Source organism: Haemorhous mexicanus, chromosome 8 (genome assembly GCF_027477595.1).
Source record: "Haemorhous mexicanus isolate bHaeMex1 chromosome 8, bHaeMex1.pri, whole genome shotgun sequence".
Lineage (NCBI taxonomy): Eukaryota > Metazoa > Chordata > Aves > Passeriformes > Fringillidae > Haemorhous > Haemorhous mexicanus.
This window is the reverse complement of record NC_082348.1, coordinates 27791297-27813213: the sequence shown is the minus strand read 5'-3', so window position 1 is coordinate 27813213 and position 21917 is coordinate 27791297. Positions and strand designations below refer to the sequence as shown.

The following is a 21917-nucleotide window of genomic DNA, read 5'->3' as shown; positions in this document are numbered from 1 at the left end:
GGAGCCTCACTATCATCAGTGGGAAACTGCAGAAGGCCAAAGAGAACATGACCCTTTCTCCAACTCCCAAAATCCTCACCTGAAGATCTATAGTTAACTAAATTACTTCTGTTTAACAGCATGGGCATCTCCACATTCCAGAAAGCTGAACTAGCAGAATAGGACTGTGCAGTGTAGGAGAACAAGAAGCCATGAATGCCAGAACACCAAAACAGCACAGCTGTAGGCACTGAGGAAATGTGGTTCTTCCCCAGCACACATTTAACTCAACCACAAGGATTCCCCCAGGTAAGTCAGGTACATCTCAACAGTGCCTACAGGGAGAATCAACTCCTGACAGGCTGGTTCAGTCACTGCTGTCTGATGTCATGCCATCACTCTTGGCAAGCATCCTGAAGAAAGATGAGCTACAATATAAATGAAAAGGCCTCAGTATTTCAACAGTGACTGCCAGTTCCTGGAGGAAAACCAATATTCAGAGCTACTTGGTTTCTTCTCAATCTCTCAAACCAAAACAAAGCTTTGTTAAAACATGAAGATACAATCCTAACTAACAGTGCCTCCAGCCTGATGTTACACACCCCACAGGGGAACACTGCAGGGATAGTCAAGTGCCTGACACCGAGTATCCTTACAAACAATCAAGTTCACAGGTAAGTAAAAACAAAGTGAGCAGTCTCTGAAGCAAAAGCCATGGGATCAACTCATTATCAACAATCTAACATTTGCACCAATTAAGAGAAAATAAACTACATTTGGTGGGTGTCTGGAATAGAGCCACAATCTGATGACATGTGACTGCACAGTATTTGTACACTTTTAAGCAATTAGTTCAAGAGACTTCCCCCTAAGCACTCTTTTTAAATTAGTACTCTCTGTAAAATTTACTTTCTTGAATCTCTGAAGCACAATTAAAAACAGGGAAGTCACATTTGGTAAACAAAGTGCAGATTTCAAAAATACAGGCTTGGGACTAAATCTCCAGAATTCTGGGTCAAATGTGTGTTTCCTGACACAAAAAGTAAGGCTCCACCCGAACATAATTTTTGTTTGGTACCTTCAGAGACAAAACCTCATTAAAAGTATTTACTATGTAAAAATTCTTCAATGGAAGTGAATTATGGCTTTGATGAGCCAAGATTTTTGTGATAAATTTGTATCAATGAGTTCTAAAATGTGAAAATCAAACAGAACTGGACAGATGTGTTTAGTGGTACAGACTTGCTCAGAAACATGGGAACCTAAACCAAATGAATACCTCCCCCTTCCAAAACAGGCTGAGCTCGACAAGTCTACAAAAGAATTGCATACTTCTTTTGATACTTAAAAACAATGCTAAAAAAATCTTTGATACTTAAAAAACACTGCTAAAACAATCCACAACAGCTGCTACAGCAATAAATTGTTAAAAAGAGAAACTATTAAAATTATATTTGTGCAAATTTTTCTACCTAGCAGAAGGTGCTAAGTCACTTGAGGAAACTTGCAACCAAGACCTAATACATGGCATCTCCTTTCCTAACAATTTCAAAACAGCATAAAACCAGAACCAGACTCCAACTCTCTTCCTGGACAACACCATAAAGCACAACTGAACACCAGAAGAACATTTAAAGAGATTTACATATCATACATGGGTTATTCACTGACTACAATGCCTGTTTGGCAAGATCTCTGAATGATTAAAAGGAATAAAGTATCAACAAAACAAATCCACACAAAAAGAAAACCCCCAAATTACTACAAAACAGTAAAACTGAGTAACTCATAGATATTTTAGATACAAAAAAATAAAGGCTTCAGTGCTACAGAAGGAATGAGCCATACCTTGCATTCCTGTAAACACAGAGCCTGTATTTTCAACCTTTGGGGAATCTGATTTTGTGATGAATAGAAGGAGCCCTAGGAGGTGAGGGGAGAAGCAAAACCAAAAAACAAACAACCAACACACCACAACAACAACAACAACAAATTTTCCTGAAATCAAGAAAAAAAAAAATAGTCTTTCATCTCAATTTGTGATACTGCCAAGGAGTTCCTTACTTTCATACAGACAACAGAAAACCCCAAAGAAGCAAAGAAATTTTCATTGCTTTTTCTAATTCAAGTAGTCAATTCATTCCTTTTTCTATAGCTAAAAACATACTATAAAACCAAATGCATATGCAATAAAAATATTAGAATGAGAACAAATCATTATTAAACTAGGGGTCCAAATTTTATTTTAAAAAATTATTACTGCAAACACTAAAATCACACAAAGTAAAACACCTTATAAAAGTAGAGAATACTGATAGCAAGAAAAATTAAGCTAGACAAATCGTTTTGGAATGGAAATGAAATTCACATGGATTTAAATAACCAGATTTTATCCACAGTACAAAAATGCTGTATGTGGCAAAATGGCTTCAACTTTGTAACTCATGCATCTTTAAAGTTTATGTACCCCAGAAATTAAAGGTGACTATCTCTTCAGTAGAAGTAGCTGGCTTTCAGTCTGGGTTAGTAACTGCAATACATACAGCAGTCTGTGTTTCAGAAATCACCCTCCTGTCCTGTAACAGGGTTTCTATTAAGAAGGGAAGCGCAGGGATAAAATTATTATTTCATGTGGTTTTACCTGACCAAACTACAACATTTCAAGCTATTACTTGACAAAAAGTAGTGGTATTTTAACTGGGGAACCTGCAAGGAAATGTCAGAAGTTAAGAAGAACATACCCTCTCTGTGATTAAGTATTTTAGCAAAATACATGGCTAAAAACCCCCAGTGTTTTACAGCATCTGGAGAAGGTAGTGTAAAGTTTTATCTTCCATTCCATAATCTTTTCTAGAATGAAACTGATGACTTCATGCACACTGAGGTTTCAGACTCACAGACGAATGATGCAGAACATTTCTTCTCACAGAATGCGACCTCAATTCCTAAAAAGAGGAAAAGTGCTGTGTTGTTTCTTCTGTTCCAAAGTGTGTCCCATTTACTGCATTAATAATGCTTCAATGAATAGTTACAGTCCACTATTGCATCAGCTGGACAGACTTGGTCCAAAAAGGAAAAACAGATTTTTCTTATGCACCTAGGTCATGAAACCCATAGTGACAGGAAATGTCCTCCTTTATTTACAAGCATGGGATCTTAGAATGAGTTCAAAATTCTTTTACCAAAAGAAAAAAACCCAGTTTTGTTCATTGACTATATGGTCTTACTAAAGGATGTCAAAGGTATTAAAGCAATTGTATCCTCTGTCTAACTGGATGGATTAAATTAATTATTACAAAGTGAAAACCTATGTAACCAATTAAATTTTTCTTTCCTTCAGCATTCTCTGTAATGTAGATTCGAGCAATGCTTTACTATGGGTACTTACAATAATGTTGGCATTGAGTTTTTAGTAGGTGACACATAAAACCTGAGCTAACACACTGAAACTGTTTTATTTGTGAACTGAGAGGCAATGGACTGTGCTTACATAATTTGTGAGGGGATGCCACTAGCTGCTGACAAAAGGATGGCAAGATGCAGAAAACACAGCCACCATTTTAGGTACTGGCACAAACAGATTTTAGAATACTTGTACTATTCTGTTTCTTCTTCCAAAGATCAAATTCTCCTACAATCCCCCTATCTCAGCTGCTCGATATCCCAAAGGCACACTGTCCATCTCTTTTTACTTAACTATGTCATATGACAGACTCAGACTGTCCTTTTTTTCTAACCTTATTTCTTATGCCAGGCCTTTTCATCACTAACTTCTTTTTTGTTTTGTTAAATTGAACTTTTTACTCTATGGTTTCCTAATACAACCAGCTGCAGTTCATAACCTCTATCAGGACATCCAAACCACTATAATCTCAAGATATCAGTCTCTTTTCATCAGCTACTAACTCCCCAACATGCTGTGCACTGCTTTTCAAAACTTCCAAGGTACCATGTTCTTCAGTTTTCACAGCCACTTTACAGGATTTCAATCCCAATGTGCTTCTCTTTTTCTTTAGTTTAACTTCTATTAGTATAGGTAGGACACAAACATATTCTCTTTGTCTACTGAGAAAATTATGCTCAGTTTTACACTGGTAGGCTTCTAATATTTGTTTAAAAACCACAGCTAGGGGTAAATCATACTGGCACATATTAACATACAGCAAGGCCCTGCTACAAATCAGTGAGCTGTTTAAAGGCTATCAAGTAAGAAAATTACTCTAATTTTAAGATGTGCAAAACACATTATTCCCTTGTCCTCCTTTCATCAAAATCCTAATTTTAAAAAAAGTGTAAGCAACAAAGAGGCAGCATTTTCACAGTAAAAGCAGGCTTGAGCACCTGCCAGAGTACAGCCCTATAAACACAAGCTACTGTAAATTGCACAAAATAGGGAGAAGATAAAGGGAAGTTGTCAAAAGGGAATTAAAACAGTTTTAAGTAGCAAAAGATTAAGACATTTCCTGTATTACCAATGTATTTCTTGCTGAAGGAAAAGAATCCAAACCCATATAAAATTCAGGCAGTTTAACTAAAATGCTGAAGTTTACATATACATTACCATCCCAGGAATGAATGACACTGATTATATAGAGTTTGGTTTCTGAAAAGAATTATTAGCAAGTATCAAACTGCAGGAAGCAGGCAAGTGATGCTGCAGACTGTGCTAGATCTGAGCATATTTTATTATTCACTAATTTATAAATAGCAAGCATTGCAATGAAACAACTGACCCCAAATGCCACAACTGGCAGCTGCTAGCTGTTATGGTGATGATGGATCTCAGCCACACAGGAAGGACTGGACACAAAAAAAAAAAAAAAAATTAATCAGTAAAGATAGACTGGAATGGCCCAAATGCTTTAATAGTGAATTGTCCATAGGGTCATCAAGCACAGAGAAAGCAAAAGGAAAAAACCCACTGAACTGAAGTAAGAGCAAATAAACAGAAAAGAAAAAGAGAATTTTGTAAAGAGGACACAGAACAAAACAATGTGAGAAAAAGCATGTGCTTCCTGTACCTTTCCATGTTAACATCAAATTAGAAAGTGGAGTTTAAAATAGCCATTTTAGAGGCAACAGACCTAGCTGCAGCTAGTGACAAGTCTCTTGGCAATCATACCTAGAAGTTTAGATTCACATTTCTTAGACTAACATATCTCTAAACAAAAGGCTTAGCCTCTTTCAATTTCACTTACCTATACAGAAAACATGCAGCAATATTTTTTGTCACTTCAGATGGAACATCAGACAATACCATGCAGTACAAGTATAAAGTAACTACACTTTTCCCCAAATAATTACACCAGAACTGTTATGATAGACACAATTCACATAAATCTACCTGCATGTGTATCTATACAAACATTTACAAACATTCACATACATTTATATGGATTATATACACTGAACACAAATATTCCCCTATTACTCTTACCTGCAGAGAAAAACAGTGTGCTATGTTCAGTTAAATTTACAGAACACTCACAAGGCAAAGGCCATCATGCACCACTATGATCTGAATGCAAGCATCCATGAACCATAGCACAAATTACACTTTATTGTCTGATACTGTTGATGCCACCCAAAACCACTGCTTGACACAAACTATGGGAAAAGCAGTAACTGCAACAGACTAGAGCCATGCCTACCCCCCAAAGGGGACGCTGCAGCTCAAAAGGGTAGATAATAAAATAAAAAAGCCAAAAGCATGAATAAAACAAATCCTACCCACCCACTCAATCCATGTACCAGAACCTTTTACACTTGGCTCACTCTGTAGACTGCAATTGTGTGCTCAGCTCCTCAGGCCTCAGGGGTCTCCTTCATATACCCACAACATTTACCAGGCCAGTGCCTCAGAACTTCAGATAAACACTTAACAAAACCAAAACTTAATTCACAAGTATTTGTCCTGGGCCTTAAATCAAAGATCACAAATTTCAATCCTCACTAAAGTTTCCACTGTTACTATAGCCCAGGTAACTTTTACTACAAGACACTATTTTAACATATACTCTTTGGAAGCATCCAAACATTCAACCATTCCTATATCCTCTTCTAATATGGAGATGATCTGAAACCTCCAGTAGAGATGAGAAGTCTTCTCACTTCCTAAAAAAAATGTGTCACCCAGCAGCCTCCATTTGTATAGATATGAATATCTGAAGTCATGCTCATCAACAGAACATGCTATTAACTGCCAAAAGAATTAAGCTTAAAGTAAATATATTCAACGTCATTAGCAAACGCACAAACACAGGGAGGGGATTAGCATTTTTGATTCAACCTTGATCTTAAATACAAAATCTGGATCTCAAAATAATTTATAGCTGGGAGTTGGAATACGTTGGTTTCTAATGTTCATTTAACACCATAAAAAACTTTGTACTAAAAATAGCATTTTGTTGATGTAACTCAATAGCTCCTACTATTTGTACTGATGGTAGAACAGAGAGAATGATGTGCTGTGAGCTGCATTTGAAAGCTGTAAGAAGTCTACAGCTGTCAAAAATATCTGGATACCAGCTGTAGCATCCCACTCTTACCACCTGACTTACAGCTCCTAGGACAAAGCCCAGGAATTACACTGGGAATACACAGTGCAACAGAGGCAATGAGCAGATTACCTCCAAGTTGCAGTCTTTACTGCTGCCACTACTTGGCAGTTTTCAAGCAGCAGATATGTTTGTTGGGGGATTTTAAGTAAACTACAGCCACCAGGCAGTCGCCTTCTGCAGCTGGGGAGCAGGTGGTAATACCACAGCCCCTTGCCTAACACGTAGCAAGCAGTGTGCTGCCAACATCTGCCTTTTTCAATCATTGATGAGAGCTCAGCCACACTGACACACAACACAAGCTGATCATATTCATTACCTGGGAAACATATTCAAACTCCAAGTGGTTTGTGAAAAGGCAGTATGAAAATGTTAAAGAGACAGTTATATTTTAGAACTACTAATTACTAGTGAATGAAGCTAACTAACTAAATAAAACTTAAAAGGTAAAGACTATTCAGCATCAACCTGCAATGAATAAAACTATCAGAATTCAGTAAGTCTTTGGAAGGGTTTAACTATCTGTGAATCTACTTGAGACCTGAACAGAGCAGAGTTTTAATTCTAGGTAACAATACTTCAGAGAAAACAGGAAAGAATGAGCAAATAGAGGGCATTTTATTCCAAGACAACACTTGGGTTACAGCCCCCTCTGCTGGAAATATCCAGCACATATTGTTACACAATAGTCCGGAAAAACACTAAAGCTAAAATAAGTTTATAATGTATGGAAAAGAGAGCTTATAACATGACTTATTCACTCATGTTTAGTCTTCCACTTGCAGCTGAGTAAGCACCTTTCACAGAAGAGTAAGTGCCGTAATATCAAGTACAATTACTGACAACTTTACATCTGTCATCAGCCAAATCAGTTTTGACATTATTCCATGTATGGCATCAACAGCCTTATTAATTCAGGCAAGAGCACCTTTACCTGGAAACCAAAAAAATTCAACAACTTGCACCAGCTGACATGGAATAATATTCAAATGGCCTTTCTAAATCAGAACTGCACAAGAAAACACCCAGAGGTGATTGACTGGGACAGTTTTTCATTTTCTGCATTTCAAAATCTCTTCATAATGTGAGGTGCCTTTCTAAGGCTGAAGTAATGAATATGAGGACAAGACCCAGAAAAAGAAAAGGATTTTTGTAACCATCATCTTAAAGAACTGAATAAGGGTCACCATTTTCTCTCAGAATGTTTCTTATTTGCAGTTTACTTTGTAGCTCAGTCTTAAAACAACTCGTCATGTTTTCACTTCTTAGCTTCCCTAAATAGTTCCAAAATAAGTAACATGTTTGTCCCTCTGTAACAAAACTTCAGTTGAAGAAAAATCTCAGTTTCTCTCCAACATTTCCCATTTCCTGATGTACCAATTAATGATTAAAAGACTTTTTCATCCATTCCCCTCTTGTCTTACTGTCACTGCTTCAAGAAAGGAGACAGCAATACTGCCCATGCTTGCTGTAACTATCTTGGTTGGATACTCACAGCTGCAGGCATGGCTATGTGACTCTGGACATAGGGCTGGTGATGCAGTGTTTGAACTCCATGATCAGAATACAGCTGGTATAAAAAAAATACAAAAAAATTAGCACAAAAGCTTTTTTCACAATGTTAAGATTTTTAAGACTTTCATAGGAATTTAGAATCCTTAAAACTTCAAAATGTGGCCTATGCTTACCTGAACTACTGACTTCTTAAAAAAAAAAATTTCAATATTTAAATCTATGTTTTCCCCATGGATTAGCAAAGTTTAGTAAACTTAGTTTATTTTAAATCAGTGTCACAATCACTTTCCTTGACAGAAGTAGCAGCTTCTCTATTACCAATTTCACTCAGCTCTAATGGGAACAGTGTTTAAATGTGTAGATGAGCACATTGAAAATGTAATTCCCAGCAGTGTTATACTTATAAAATATTTACATACAAATAACACAGACTATTCTTGGAATTTTACACCATTCTTCTGAAATTTGACACAGTGCTTCATTTAACATGAACAAATTGCCTACCTTTAACCAAGAGCACATTATATCCAAATATTCCTTAAATAGTTTCAACTATTTTCTTAGTGCTCATGGATTTCAGATCTCTGTATACCTTCCTATCAAAATCATAAAATAGTAAAGATAAAATAGTACTGTTAATAATATTATGATTGTAAAATATATACACCTTCAGAAAGGAAAAAAAATCCCCATAACCCAAGCCTTGTATTATTCAGTATCTTTGTAGGGAAATTAAATTACTTCAGAATGTCAAAATTTTCCACTTCAGATGTCTGAAAGACCAGTTTTGGAATATCTCTTGTAGGACTAAAATACCCATTTACTTTTGGAACCATACTTGATTACTAGTATTAATAATTAGATGTCCTAATTTAACATCTATTTTGGCCTCCCTGTTCATGAGGAATGAATATTTGGGAAGCACCAACTAATACCAAAGTGAAAATGTGTGTAATTCAGTTTTTCCTGTAGACAGCTACTATAATTTTTAATATCCAATCATGAAGAGATTAATTGAATGATTAAGTATTTTTTGCTTACAGTTTTTTGATTCTATATCAGTAACATTTCTAATGCTTAAGAAGTTTTTAGAAGTACAATAAATCACTCTTAATTAATTCAGATCATCAGAATATTTAGAAACAAGCTGCTACTCACAGAGGAATTACTTTAGAAAACTATTGTGGTTCAGGGACATTCAAGGCAACATTCCAAAGAATGAACTCCCATTTTATTTAAACATTACTTGCAAACAAAACCAACTGACAAATCCTTATATTGCTGTCTCCAATACATTTGTGGCTCTCTGAAATATTTCAGAATCAAAGCATTCTCCTAGACAGGAAGAGAAGTTCTAACTTGAGGACACCTGAAATTATTTAACATCAACATAAGTACCAGAACAGGTGACATCACTGCTCTAACAGCTAGTGCTTAAAAGAAAAGATTGTATTTTTCAATCACAAATAAGCACTTCAATTTTCAGTACACTTTTTACAGCTTTTTATAATACCTCAGGAACTGCAGCTTCCATTAGGAGAGGTGGAGATATACATCCACCTTCCTGGTTAATTCCTATTGGCTGATAAAAGACTTCAGATGGTTGCAGATACAGGAGTGGAGGTGAAGAGGTAGGAGACTGAAATAAAACACATTATTCTAGTAAGTTTTATAATTTAAGCAGGATAAAGAGAAGAGCTTATTTTACAGTCTTTTTTGCTACATATAAACAAAAGATAAAGCTCTAAATAAAGTGTCAAAGTAATCTTTGATAACCTAAAGAAACTAAGCGAGAGGGAAGTGGACAGAAAGGTCAGGAAGTATAAGAAAAAAAATCCTTTAATTTTACATGGTTTTCAGATTTTATTTACATTTTGAAGAGCATTGCAGAATCCTAAAACTTGTGAAATTAATTTAATCCAAAATCACAGAAACATACTAAATTTTCCCTTGCAACACGGTTACACTAGCAAAACAAGTCTTTTGTTTTAAAATAACTAGAGTATCTCTGTAATTCAGCACCCTGACTTCAAAGCAGTGGATTGATCTATTAGAGTAGAACAGACCATAACTGCACAAGGCTGGCTGCTATTAAAGTAACAAGGCTGCATTGTAACAGCTCAAGCTTAAGGGACTTGGTCCTCCCTTCAGGTTCAAACTCTTGAAGTTCCTCAAGTGTCCAGATTTCCATATTAAGCTGCTCTTTCACAAAACAGATAAACTCTCCCCCCAAAATGACTAAGTTAACAATATCTTCTTCCTACTTCAAGGGCCTGGGTCTAATTTCACCCAATGTGTGTCCACTTGCTCCTGACAACTCTACCCTTATGAAATGTCACAGTTATCAGTTAATTGGTAAGTTAATATCTATTTCTTTAATCAGGTGAAATTTGGTAGTTTTTACCTGCTTCTAAGGAATTTGTTAGGTAATTTGATATAACTATTTTGCTGAATAGAAGGGGAGGGGAAGATGTTTTCTCTACATCAAACTTATATTTAATCTTTCAACAGATGTTATTTTATGCCTTTCATTGTAGCAGTAGATGTTGTAAATACATTGCTAAAACAAAGCAATTAATACTAATTTCAACCAAGTTGTGAGCAGTGGGAAATCTCACTCTTAGATAAGCACAGCATACCTTCAAACTAGGTGAAAAGTAATGGTAAAATGCTGCAACTACGAACTGTATTTACCTGTGGAACAGACCACTGCCACTGACTTGAAAGACACTGTGTTGGTGCCTAAAATTGAACAAGAAGCTATCACTAATGTGGTGAAGAACAAATACACATAGAATACTACTATTCTCAATTCTGTAATTAATTCTTAACTAAAATGAGGAAATATTACTTTCATTAAGCCCCAAATTACTCAGGAATGTGGTTTTATCTATTCCCACTCCACCTCAACCATTTCATAAACTTCAAAAACACTTAAGTCTGGTTCTCCACAGAGGTGCTCAGGGCACATGAATCAATGGACCCAAGCTGGACCACTGAAGCTTTGAGGGAAAGATCTTTTATGATGAGAAGGGCCAAGCATAGGAAGAGGCTCTCCAGAAACATTGTGTGCAGTCTTCATCATTGAAGCTACTTCAAACCCAACTGGCCAAGTACCCAAGAAACCTGTTCTAACCAGCCCTACTCTGAGCAGGAGTTTGGCTTAGACAATAAGCCAGTTGTCCTGCAACAGACAAGAAAATGTAATTTTTTAAACTTTCATGTAGTTACATAAGCAAAATAAACTGTCTTCTACTGAAAAGTCTTCAATGAAATTAAAATATGTTTCACACTACTACTACTACTATGAACTATTTCCTCAGAATAAACAGACCTGGGACAGTGCTGCAAATAGTACTGCATGGCTGGAGGATTAGAGATGGTCTGAAAATCATTTTCAAACAGATACCTGATAATGGTACGTAGGAGACTGATAAACAGGTGGAGCAACCATCACAGGTGAACTGGAAACAGAGCGAGACTTCAAAAGAAAAGAAGTTACAAATCTTAATGCAGCAATTTCACAAATTGTCACTCCTGTTACACACAGCTCTGAGTACTATGATACTGAACCACACCTCTCCCTTTTGAAAATGATTGACAAAATTTTAACATACACCCAAACTGCTTCAAATCCAGTGTCTCTAACAGCTTATGTTAGATCAAACAAAAATCTCTGGCATACTCACACCTTCCTAGAAAGCACTAGGCCATCACTATCTAGAGATAGTAAAACTTATTCCTGGGGCAAGGCCCAGACTGATTATGAACTGTCCTGTTCAATTGGTCACACCAAAGGAAAAGTGCTCTGTAGAAACAAAATAAACTGAAGTGTTCTTCAAATAAAACCAACCAAGCAATACAAAATAAAGTCTAATATATAATAATATATATTTAAACATCTAGCACGAGGCATAGCCGAAGAAAATGAAGCAGAAGGGACTTGAAAACACTGCAGCTATCCTAGTCCATAGAAAAGCATAAATACCAAAATAAATTCCTTACTGGCCATGGCTGCTGAACAGGAGAGACTTCAGATGTATGAAAATAAGCTACTCCATTATGGTAAACATATGGATATCCACTCGAAGTGGTCAAGTACATTGTACCAGCTTCTGGTGATACAGCAGTAGTTGCATACATTGTACCAGCTTGTGGTGTCACAGCAGAACCTGCAATAAATATTTAAAAACTTACTTGTGAATAACTTTTTTCAGATGTGTACACCATGAAAAAAAAGAGAAGATCAGTTTTGATCTTCACAGAAAGAAAACATTCAAAGGAAAGAACATGGAGCAGCTTGTCTAAAGCCATCTCAATTCCCTCTCAAACACGATCATGAAAGCAAATGGCCACAGGATGTCTCCAGAGCTAGATGGGAAAGGCTGCAGAAGATGACATCCATACAAATAATTAAACACAACACATAATATGGGGAGATTTCTGGAGGAAAAAAAAGGGAAAATTAATTCTGCAGCTGAAGCTGAAATTACAAAATAGTAACATAGCATAGAAAAAAAAAAACAGGAAGAACACAATAAAAACAACATCACTAAGTAAGTTTTAGTTTTTCATCTTGCCTTGCAAAGATAAAGTGCCATTTTATGAACAGACAGAACACTGCAGAGATTCACCACTGAATGCTCAGTGGTGGCTAAAGAGTCACACAGGGATTCAAGAGCTCTTTTGGATAGGAAGAGTTTGACTAATTCCTAGAAAAGCATTAAGCCACCTGGATACAACACGGCTGATAGATTATCCATGGACAGGCTAAGATGTTTGTTAGGATAATGTCAAGCACACCTTAGGAAAACTAAAGGCTGTTTTAGCTCCAGTAAGCAATCTAGAATAGCACTTACTGGTATCTCAGATGAGGAGATCAACACAATCCCATGGCCAACAATCCTGTCCACTAGCTACCAAGTAATTGCACAAGTAACTGCACAAACTTTCTGCCAGTGTTGAATAAGTCTCTGGCAAAGAAAAAGGAAATCTTCCTCATCAAACACAGAAAATTCACTGATGAAAAAATACATTTTGATGCTGGGGAAAAGCAAACCAAGTGGCTCTCTCAATTATGCTCAAAGCTCTCACCCCAAATGATCCTATGACAGAAGAGCTAAAAATAATTTTGCTTTACAGTATGAAAGACAAGCACTATATATGTGGGCTACAGAGGACAGCAGTTAATTGTCCAGCTCTCTAATTCTGTGGAATACAATGGACCCCACAGCTCTACAGTGACATTGTAAGTCCAGGTGTTCTGGCTTCATGAGCCCAAGATGAGCTGCAGTAGGACAAAGCATCCTGGTGACAGATACACTGAGCATGAGAGCAGACATACTGAAACCAGGCCCTAGGAAGTGTCTGGATGGCAATATGATCTTATACCATAGATCTATCCTAGGCATGAGAGACAACAGGCACTTGAACAGGTCTACAAATAAAGATCTCAAAAGAATGCAGCAGCTTTCTTTGAAAAGCTTTTTTAAAAGATTTTTGATTTACCCCTCTGTTGCCTCATGTCTCAATTAAAACACAGAGATATGCCCCTTTTCAATCAATTTACACATTCATTACCAGAATCAGAGGAAGGAACTCCCTCAAGTCAGGCAACACAACTGAGAAAATACAAGTCAAAGATGGAAAGTGAAACAAAGCATAGCAAGAAAATGGCACACAATCTCATGATGATGACAGAGCAAAGATCATACTGAATAATTTCTAGAGCAAAGAAACTATACAGTTGGAACAAGTATTCCATTTCCCCATGGCAAATAATAACCCATACACTTACATAAGGGAAAAGGGCAAACTTGGGCACAAGGAGGGGAGGAGGCAAACTTCCTGTCTTCAGCAGGTGTGTCTGCACCAACAGCAGCAGTGTACACGTGAACCACTTCTGACAGAGCATGACAAACTAAAGAAAGCTTCAGAATTAAATCAACACTCTTCTATATTCTGGCCTCAGAATGAAGATGAGCAAAAGGATGGGTTTTTCCTAACTGTTCCAAAAGGTAGCATAGGACAAATACTGCAGCAAAGTCCCAAAGCACACTTCATTGCCTGCTGCACTTACAAAAGAAATCTACTCGGCATTTCTGAGACACAGCCCTTACTAAAGACAACTGACAGGTCTCATCTTACAAGTTGGTCATTTATAGCCTACATTTTCAGTATCCATTGAATATCTTAGAACAAACAGCTCAAGGAGAGAGTGGGGACTGCAACCACCCATTCCTTATGGTTTCTATCAAAGAAAGCAAGATTCAACAATCCTAATGATTTTAATAACATAAAATAATCTATGAATAACAATGCCACTAACCAGCAGAGCCTGCTTTATCCTGTAGAACCTATGAGGACACACTGAATGTTTAGATTTAAGATTCTGCCAGGCAACTTGAATTTCCATTCAGTTTGTTCCTAGATAGGTAATCCTCTCCAATAAAGTAAAAGAAACAACACATTGAGAGATAAAAGAACCAAGACACCATAAATCTATTTGTTTCAACATTTCCACTTGCATGCATTTGGTTCCACTGCAAAGCATTCTGAGCACATGCCACACACAGCATTAATGCAGTGCAAGACCAGGTACATCTTGGTTAAAAACTTATATTCACACTGACAATACACAATTGCAGGTAAAAATACATACGAGCATTAGGACTCCGCACTTGTTTTCTTATTGCTGGTCCAATATTCAATTTCTTATCCTTATAGTTGAGTTTTTTAGCCTAGAATTAAAGAAATAAGACATTATTATTTTCTACACAGATCTAGGTATCTGAGAAGTGAAAAATAACTTATTAGGCTAGACACACTGAGCATGATAGCAGTTAAGTTGAAACCAGATCCTAGGATATGCATCTGAACCTGGTGAAATTCCTCAAGGTCTGTTTTTAATACTGACACATAGTCAGTAGATTGCAACATAAAAGGAAGTTCTGGAGACATTACTCAAAATAGAAGGGTAGGACAAAAGAAAAAAAAAAAATAAATCAGAGGATGATCAGAATTTCATATAAGAAAAATCTTACATTATAGCTCTTTAAACCACTTTAACTATCAGACCAAACTTATCTTCAAATGCAACTTGGCAAACAGAGGACCAGAGTACTCAGGCCTAGTACGAAATTAATTAATTCATTTAGGAGACAAACACAATGGGGACTGTCACTTACATCTTGTAAAATCTTCTGTGCCTCTTCTTGGGTTTCAAATGTAACAAAGCCATACCTAAACAAAAATGACAGGAGCTAAGCCTCTAAAGTGTGTATTTACAAACACAGCACATACTTACGTGATGTACACTACAAGTGACATTAAAAGGTAAATTAATGGGTAAAAAAACAACTCTACAAGTAAAGATTGAATTAACAACTGCATTCTTAGCACCTTTTTAATTACATTCAAGTATGTGGCAATATATTACTACGAATGACCAGCTGTTCTTGTTACTCAGCCTATGTCTTAAATTCCTTCATTGCTATTAAACAAAGATTTTGATCTAAACCTCTCACTTGTTGAGGTGACCAGAGATAAGACACTTGGGATTTTTTGAAAGGTAATATTATAGTGTAATTCACAGTACAACTCCCACCTACTTCAGCAACAACTGTGAATGTTCCCCACTGCCACAAGCACAATCCACTATTTTAAACTGAGTTCTCAGAAACAGCAGTGGTGCAGCCACTATCTGTGAATTCTCCTGTAATTCTTAACAGGATTAGCATTAAAAAGAGTTCTGTGGAGACCAAGGATGAAGCAATTCTCATACTTTGGGACATAGTGTGTCTTTTACCATACATCTTTTAACTGCTGCAATACATCAAACAGGCTTCCCACCCAGAACTCCTCCTTTTCCAAAGCCCTTCAATTCATTCCCAGAGTAATCTTGGCAGCACTGCCAGTGCAAAGTATGTATCTGAATGTATACAACACATACATAAGAAAACCCAAAAAACCTTGCTCCCTTCTCCAATAAATCTGACTTCCTAAATTTCAAATATTTTTGAAATCCCTGAAGCGTGAAATGTATATTTCTGTGCCCATGGTTTGTCAGGGCCATGGCTCATTTCTCAGGGCCAGGTTACAGAAGGTACGATCTTCTGCCCCTCCTGCCAGCAGATCAGATTTTGCAATACAAGGTTATCATTCTTTGTGAGCATTCATATGCTAATTTTATTACAGAACTTCAATAAAACTGACCAGCTGTACTTTCAAATTTGTGGTCTTTTCTTGTATTGGCTTCTCTAAACTGGAAACATTTCCAAGTTCAAAGAAGACAAAGTATTCTCCTGCTTGGGACCTTACCTACACAGACTTTCTATTCTGTAGACTGTCTGGACAATAAACTAATAGATACAAACACAAACTCATAAGTTTTTAAAATCTCTTGTCTAGCATAAGTAACAGCCTGCGCTTGGAGCTCAACAGAAATCCCAACAGCATGGAAAGTAATTATTTTCAACATATCTGCTGTGAGACATATTTTGGTAATCACAACTGCATAATTATTATGGGCTATATGGACACACACACTGCAATTCTCAGATACTTCTTGGAATTTACTGAAAGGGCAAGAAGCTTGGTGACAGATCTGAGACCAAGTCTCTGAAGTCACACATAAGTGTACTCTCTGTGCTAAGAGCTGCAGCTCAGCACATAACTTGCTGATACACGTTAAGCTCTGACAGCATTAAACTGTCCTTACTCCTCAGGAGAGAGCTTTAGAGGTGAACTCTCATGCACATTCCTTTTTGCTTCAGCCCTCTTTCCTCCCTTCTCTGGCAGTGCACTTCCCCACCTTACTGACAACAATTTTACCATGCAATCTTAACCTTTCTCTGTATTGGTTCTTTGTCATTTCTCCTACTGGTGACTTCCAGTCTCAGTCTCCATTTTAAGTAATCATGATTTAAGATCAGATTTGTCCCCTATGCTGCTGTTCCAAAAATCTCCACACAAAAATCTGTTATTGCCACGCACTTCAGCACAATCAGGTGTATCTCAGCTCTTCCTCCACTTTAGACTCCTTCCCATATGGGCTTTCAGTAATAGAAATATATTTAACAACTAAATAACCTTGCTAGAATAATCTAATTAAGTAATAGTCACTAAGAAAACCTGAAAAAATGCAAACTTTTGATTATGTCCTAGCTACACACAGCTTCATCTTATAACATGACTAAGGGTTTTAGTAATGCAAATTGGAGACATTTATATAGAGATATTAAAGGGCAAGAACACATTTTTGCACACATGGAATAACTGAAACATCAGTGATAAAATATTATGAGCTATAAAAACCAATCAAATTTACTATGGTCAGCTTTCTGTTATTTTCAATTTCCACAATACACTTATTCTACTATACCAACCCCTTTGATACTCCAGCTCTGTCATTTATTATCTTCACTTCAGTCACACTGCCATACTGAGCAAAAAACTTCTTCAGGTCATTTTCATTAGTCTAGTACAGTAAATCAAGAGGGGAAAAAAAAGGAAAAGTTGGTTTGCATAGTTATTCAATTAATTAGTTCAATGTTTACCTAAAGACTATTAATGGATGTACTTTGGATGAAGTTTGCTACAAACTAATTATAACCCTGCATATGAAGACAGAAGAATGAGTAAGTATGAGCCACAGGGCCCACTTAACTGCTGCATTAATTATTCAACAGTAATTCTAGAAACTTCTCATTAGCAGATTTATGTAACAACTGTCCTTTTACAGTTAAGATCAATGAAGCAGGTGTACTAGATCTGAATTTTATTTTTTGTTAATTACATGCTAGAGCAGTTTACAGTACAAAAAAAAAAAGTCACTGCCATACTTTCAACTGCAACACAACCCAGCATACAGATATACACAGGTCACATAAATCCCCCTAAAGCTCTGTGATTTAGTGGTCAAATCCATTGACTAAACCATCATCCCTCTTTCTGAAGTGGCTTTAACATGAGAGTCTGCAAATATGTACAGGCACACTATACTAACTCCCCACTGTAAGAAAGAAAATGTCATTTCAATGGAGAGTGGTCCAAGTCAACTTGGAAGGAACTGCCCCCTTCCAAGTAGGCAGGGAATAAGACAACTTTCTGACATAAAGACTCACCTAAGCTTTGTGAACACTCCTCTGCCTTCTATGAAGATTTTTTTAGCATGTAAGCATGTATCACATATGATGCAGTTAGCATCACTTTTGAGTTTTAGGTTTTGTTCTATGTAGCCCTTAGGTAATGCCACACCTAACACTGGGAGAAGCATAGTTATATGCACACACCATTCATCTATACTCCCCCTTAACTCCAAGTATACCAAGTACTGTTTTACTTCAAACTTAACGACTTTGATGGTTTGTATACAGTTTAGGGAATCCTCGCCAGTACATCAAAGGTTTATGTGCCTCATCCAAGCCTGAAATTGACTGGTGCTCAAAGTATTACCCAGGATGTAAAGGCTTGCTACACGGAACTGTGAATTTGGAAAGACAAAGGTTCATGTGCAGAGCAGTGCATTGATAAGAAGGAAATGCTGTTCTAAGATGCACAGTGAAATCTGCAAGCATCTGTGCAACATAATTTTAGAAACTTTCAAGAAACACATTCAGGACTTGCCTTTTCCTGCTTATGGTAATACAAAGGCACTTGTCAGATTCTTTAAAGAGAGTAAAGGCTTAGCATTAGCCTTTGTCAGTGACACATGGCCTGCACCACTAAAGAAAGAGCTGTTCAGACCAAGATGAAAATGTTCCCAACTCTAACTTCCCTTGCTGAATTGTTTCTCTAAATTTGAGAGACCAGGTGTTTCCTCTTGCAAACAGGAAACACTGCCACGGTGATAGACAAAATGGCAAAATCATAAAAGAGATTGTTAGAAAGCAAGCAAGTTTTTGTTGATCAACTGTCTCCCTTTACCACAAAAATAAAGTCAACAGCTTTTGCATCACCCCAAGTGACTTGAAGAGAACCTCTGGCTTAAAAATAGCCCCAAAACCCCAATACTTTTTGCAATGAGATTGCCAATAGAAAGCAATTCAAGACTGACATATAAACCCTATGAGGATTAAATCAGAAATTTAAGGCTGTATTTGATATAAAGAATCATATCAAATGGAAGAGCAACTAAAATGGCTACAGAGGTTTCATCCCTTCTATTTCCTCACCCCTCTGCAAAAAAATTCCATCCTCTTTATGATTACAAACATGCTTATACTGCTGTTGAAAATACAATTTCATAATAAATTTTGAAGTATCAGCAACTGAAACAAGTCAAGAGACCCTTTAAAAAGAACAATAAGTATGATAATAAAAATGTTGATGTTAGACAGAAAATTATTTTAACCTTTGAAATTGCAGTGAAGACAGAAGAGAGCAAGAGAGGTCTTTTTATAGCTCCAGAAACTTGCTTACTATTGGTGCAAAAAACTACTGTGCCACTTAATGAAGTCTAAATGTACTGAAGGTCCTGTACATCTCAGAATATGAACACCTCTATTTGAATTATCTCTGCCAAATAAAATAGAAGATTCTGGAATTTTCTGCACTTGTTATGCAAAAAGTCTGAGTGAATTGTCAATTCTTGTTCCTCTTCAAATGAGTGAGTACTCAGAAGGTCTCAGCCCAGGAGGATTAATGCACAGAAAATACTCTTGGTGGGAACAAAGCAACAGCTAAGCAAGCTAAGCACATTTTGCAAAAGTCAATGGCTTAATTAATTATCTAAAGTGGGAAGAGAGAAAAAAACCTTAAGCTTATCACAAATGTTAAAAGCAACTGAACAAGGTAAGAGTGGCCCAATGTTCACTGCCATTTAAAGATTTTAGGGAACACACAAAGGCATGAGCATTCTAGGAATTAAGATCAATACTGCAAATTACCCAGAGAAGCTTACATACTTCTTTTAAAAACAAACTCTTGCCTTTAAGAAAATTACTATGGAGAGGAATATACCCACACTGTAATTGTCTGTGTGAACCAGAAGTGTCAGAGGAACAAAAGCCACTGAGGTTTGCTCCACTGGCCATATGAAACATTGTGACAGTTTATTAAATTACACTAAGTGGTATACATAAACAAAACGTTCTACATGTTTTTCTACCATTGGCTCTGCTGATGACAAAGCTATTTTCTTTGAAAAAAGAAAACTCTGAAGAAGTGGTGTGTCAAAAGCTTCTAGCAGCTGGGTGTACAGAGTCAACTTTGTAGGACAGTTATGGAAATCAAGGCTGAAAGCTTTATTCTCTACTGTAGGTTTGGTTATTAAAGTGAAGAGGACTTACCATCAAAACGAATACACATGACTCTGTCTCTCTTTTTTCCCCGTTGATTTTTATACTGTTATAAACTATAATTTAGCAGCAAAAAGAGGGAAGAATACCTTAAAATCAATTCCTCCAACAAAGACACGATTTGGTGTAACTGTTCCAAACCTTGGAGAACCGATCAGATTGTTTAACCTCACCGGTGACACAGTGTTGGGACATGAAGGTAAAGATTCTGTTTGCATCTGATCAGTGGCCTGCTGATTGAAAGAAAACATTTTCAAAATCTTACTCGTTATTTATCAGTAAATGAAACAACTCTCAACAGACAATACATACAGGATTTTTCAGAAGGCACAGCAGATACTGAACATTAACCATGTATTTTTATTCAGAATGTAGCTCAGTGTTTAAACAAAGCTCAATCTTAATCAGTTCAGTAACTTGGTGAATACAATATGGTCTGAAGTCCAATGTTAAGCACTTCCAAACAGGACACCAATCTTGGTTCAATTTGCAAAGCACCCTGCATAAATTTCAGGTTATGAATTCTATTATACAACATATCTTCTCTCTACTAGAAGCCCTTATTTTCAACCTATATAGAACAGACATTTTAAACTCCATCTGTGCTCTCACAAACATCTACACAACTCTGTTCTCTGCAACAGCCTCTGATTAATTTTCCAAGTGCTGATCACCCATAACTCCACCACAGGAAATCAGCAAGCTCCACACACTGGATGAGAACAGGTTTTGAAGACTGGTATTTTAATTCAACACCCTCTTGGCCTACAAACACAACATAGTGGGATGTCATGGAAACCGTTATCTGGTGAAGCCTGCCTGATGCTTTAAGTTCCAGCATTCAAGTTGTGAACCGTGAAACAATTTAACTGTAAACTCTTTTCAAAACAAAATAATACTGTGAAGATGATAGCTGGAAAGCAGCCACAGAGTATTGTCACTAACTTCTTCAACAGGATTATTTAATACTTCTTTAGTACCTAAGAGTTACTTCTACTAATTCTAACTAATGGGTTAATACTATTATTATGGATATCTTAAAAACAATAAATCCAGCTTAGTTCATGCAATTTCAGTTTTAGAGAAGACACAAGTCCTTTCTGAATATACTAAAACACACACACTTGGGGCAGAGGAAAATCTGAGGCTGTTAACCTGATCTGCTCAAGAAAATCCAGTATGCATCTCTCCGACTGGGAATACTATTCTAGAGTACTAACCTGAACAAACCCCATCTCTAGCAGGCAAGGAACCAACACAGTCACTACAGTCCCCAAGAGGATTTGTTTTTGCAGCAAAAAGCTCCTGAGGGACAAAACATGTTACAGTCTCTCTCTCTCTCTCACCAAACTCCAATGTATAATCATCTGGCAACTGTGTTCAGCACGAAAACTTCTGGATTAAACTATAACAATAAACAGCTGACAGCACAGCCAAAATGTATTCCTTACCTTAAAGAGCCCAAATTGCATTTTCTCGGTACAAGTTGTAAGAGCCAATACATTAAAATAAGCCACAAATGCAAATACCCCAACGGAAGAAATGAGGAATTAAACACACCACATAT

General features: G+C 36.7%; 1 protein-coding gene and 1 long non-coding RNA gene across 2 annotated transcripts; both read right to left on the bottom strand.

The window, feature by feature from the left end:
- Window positions 1-2193: 2193 nt before the first annotated feature.
- LOC132330283 (uncharacterized) lies at window positions 2194-4779 on the bottom strand. The gene is made up of 2 exons (XR_009487262.1): window positions 4713-4779; window positions 2194-2924 (listed from the first exon to the last, which is right to left on the bottom strand). It is a non-coding gene; the product is annotated as an uncharacterized LOC132330283 (long non-coding RNA).
- A 3231-nt stretch (window positions 4780-8010) lies between these two features.
- BOLL (boule homolog, RNA binding protein) lies at window positions 8011-20568 on the bottom strand. Its single transcript, XM_059852345.1, has 9 exons — window positions 20440-20568; window positions 17438-17529; window positions 15239-15293; window positions 14713-14791; window positions 12057-12223; window positions 11461-11532; window positions 10746-10793; window positions 9565-9690; window positions 8011-8106 (listed from the first exon to the last, which is right to left on the bottom strand). Exons 1-9 carry the CDS (start codon window positions 20566-20568, stop codon window positions 8011-8013), a joined length of 864 nt encoding a protein of 287 aa, XP_059708328.1.
- Between the last annotated feature and the right edge of the window lie 1349 nt (window positions 20569-21917).

Excerpts from the sequence above, each read along its gene's own strand:
- BOLL (XM_059852345.1), bottom strand. The coding sequence starts at position 20,568 with ATGCAAACAGAATCTTTACCTTCATGTCCCAACACTGTGTCACCGGTG. Across the intron at positions 10,794-11,460 it reads CTCCTACGTACCATTATCAG|GCACCAACACAGTGTCTTTC; the intron begins GTATCTGTTTGA and ends GTTCAATTTTAG. Across the intron at positions 8,107-9,564 it reads TGGAAGCTGCAGTTCCTGAG|CTGTATTCTGATCATGGAGT; the intron begins GTATTATAAAAA and ends TTTTTATACCAG.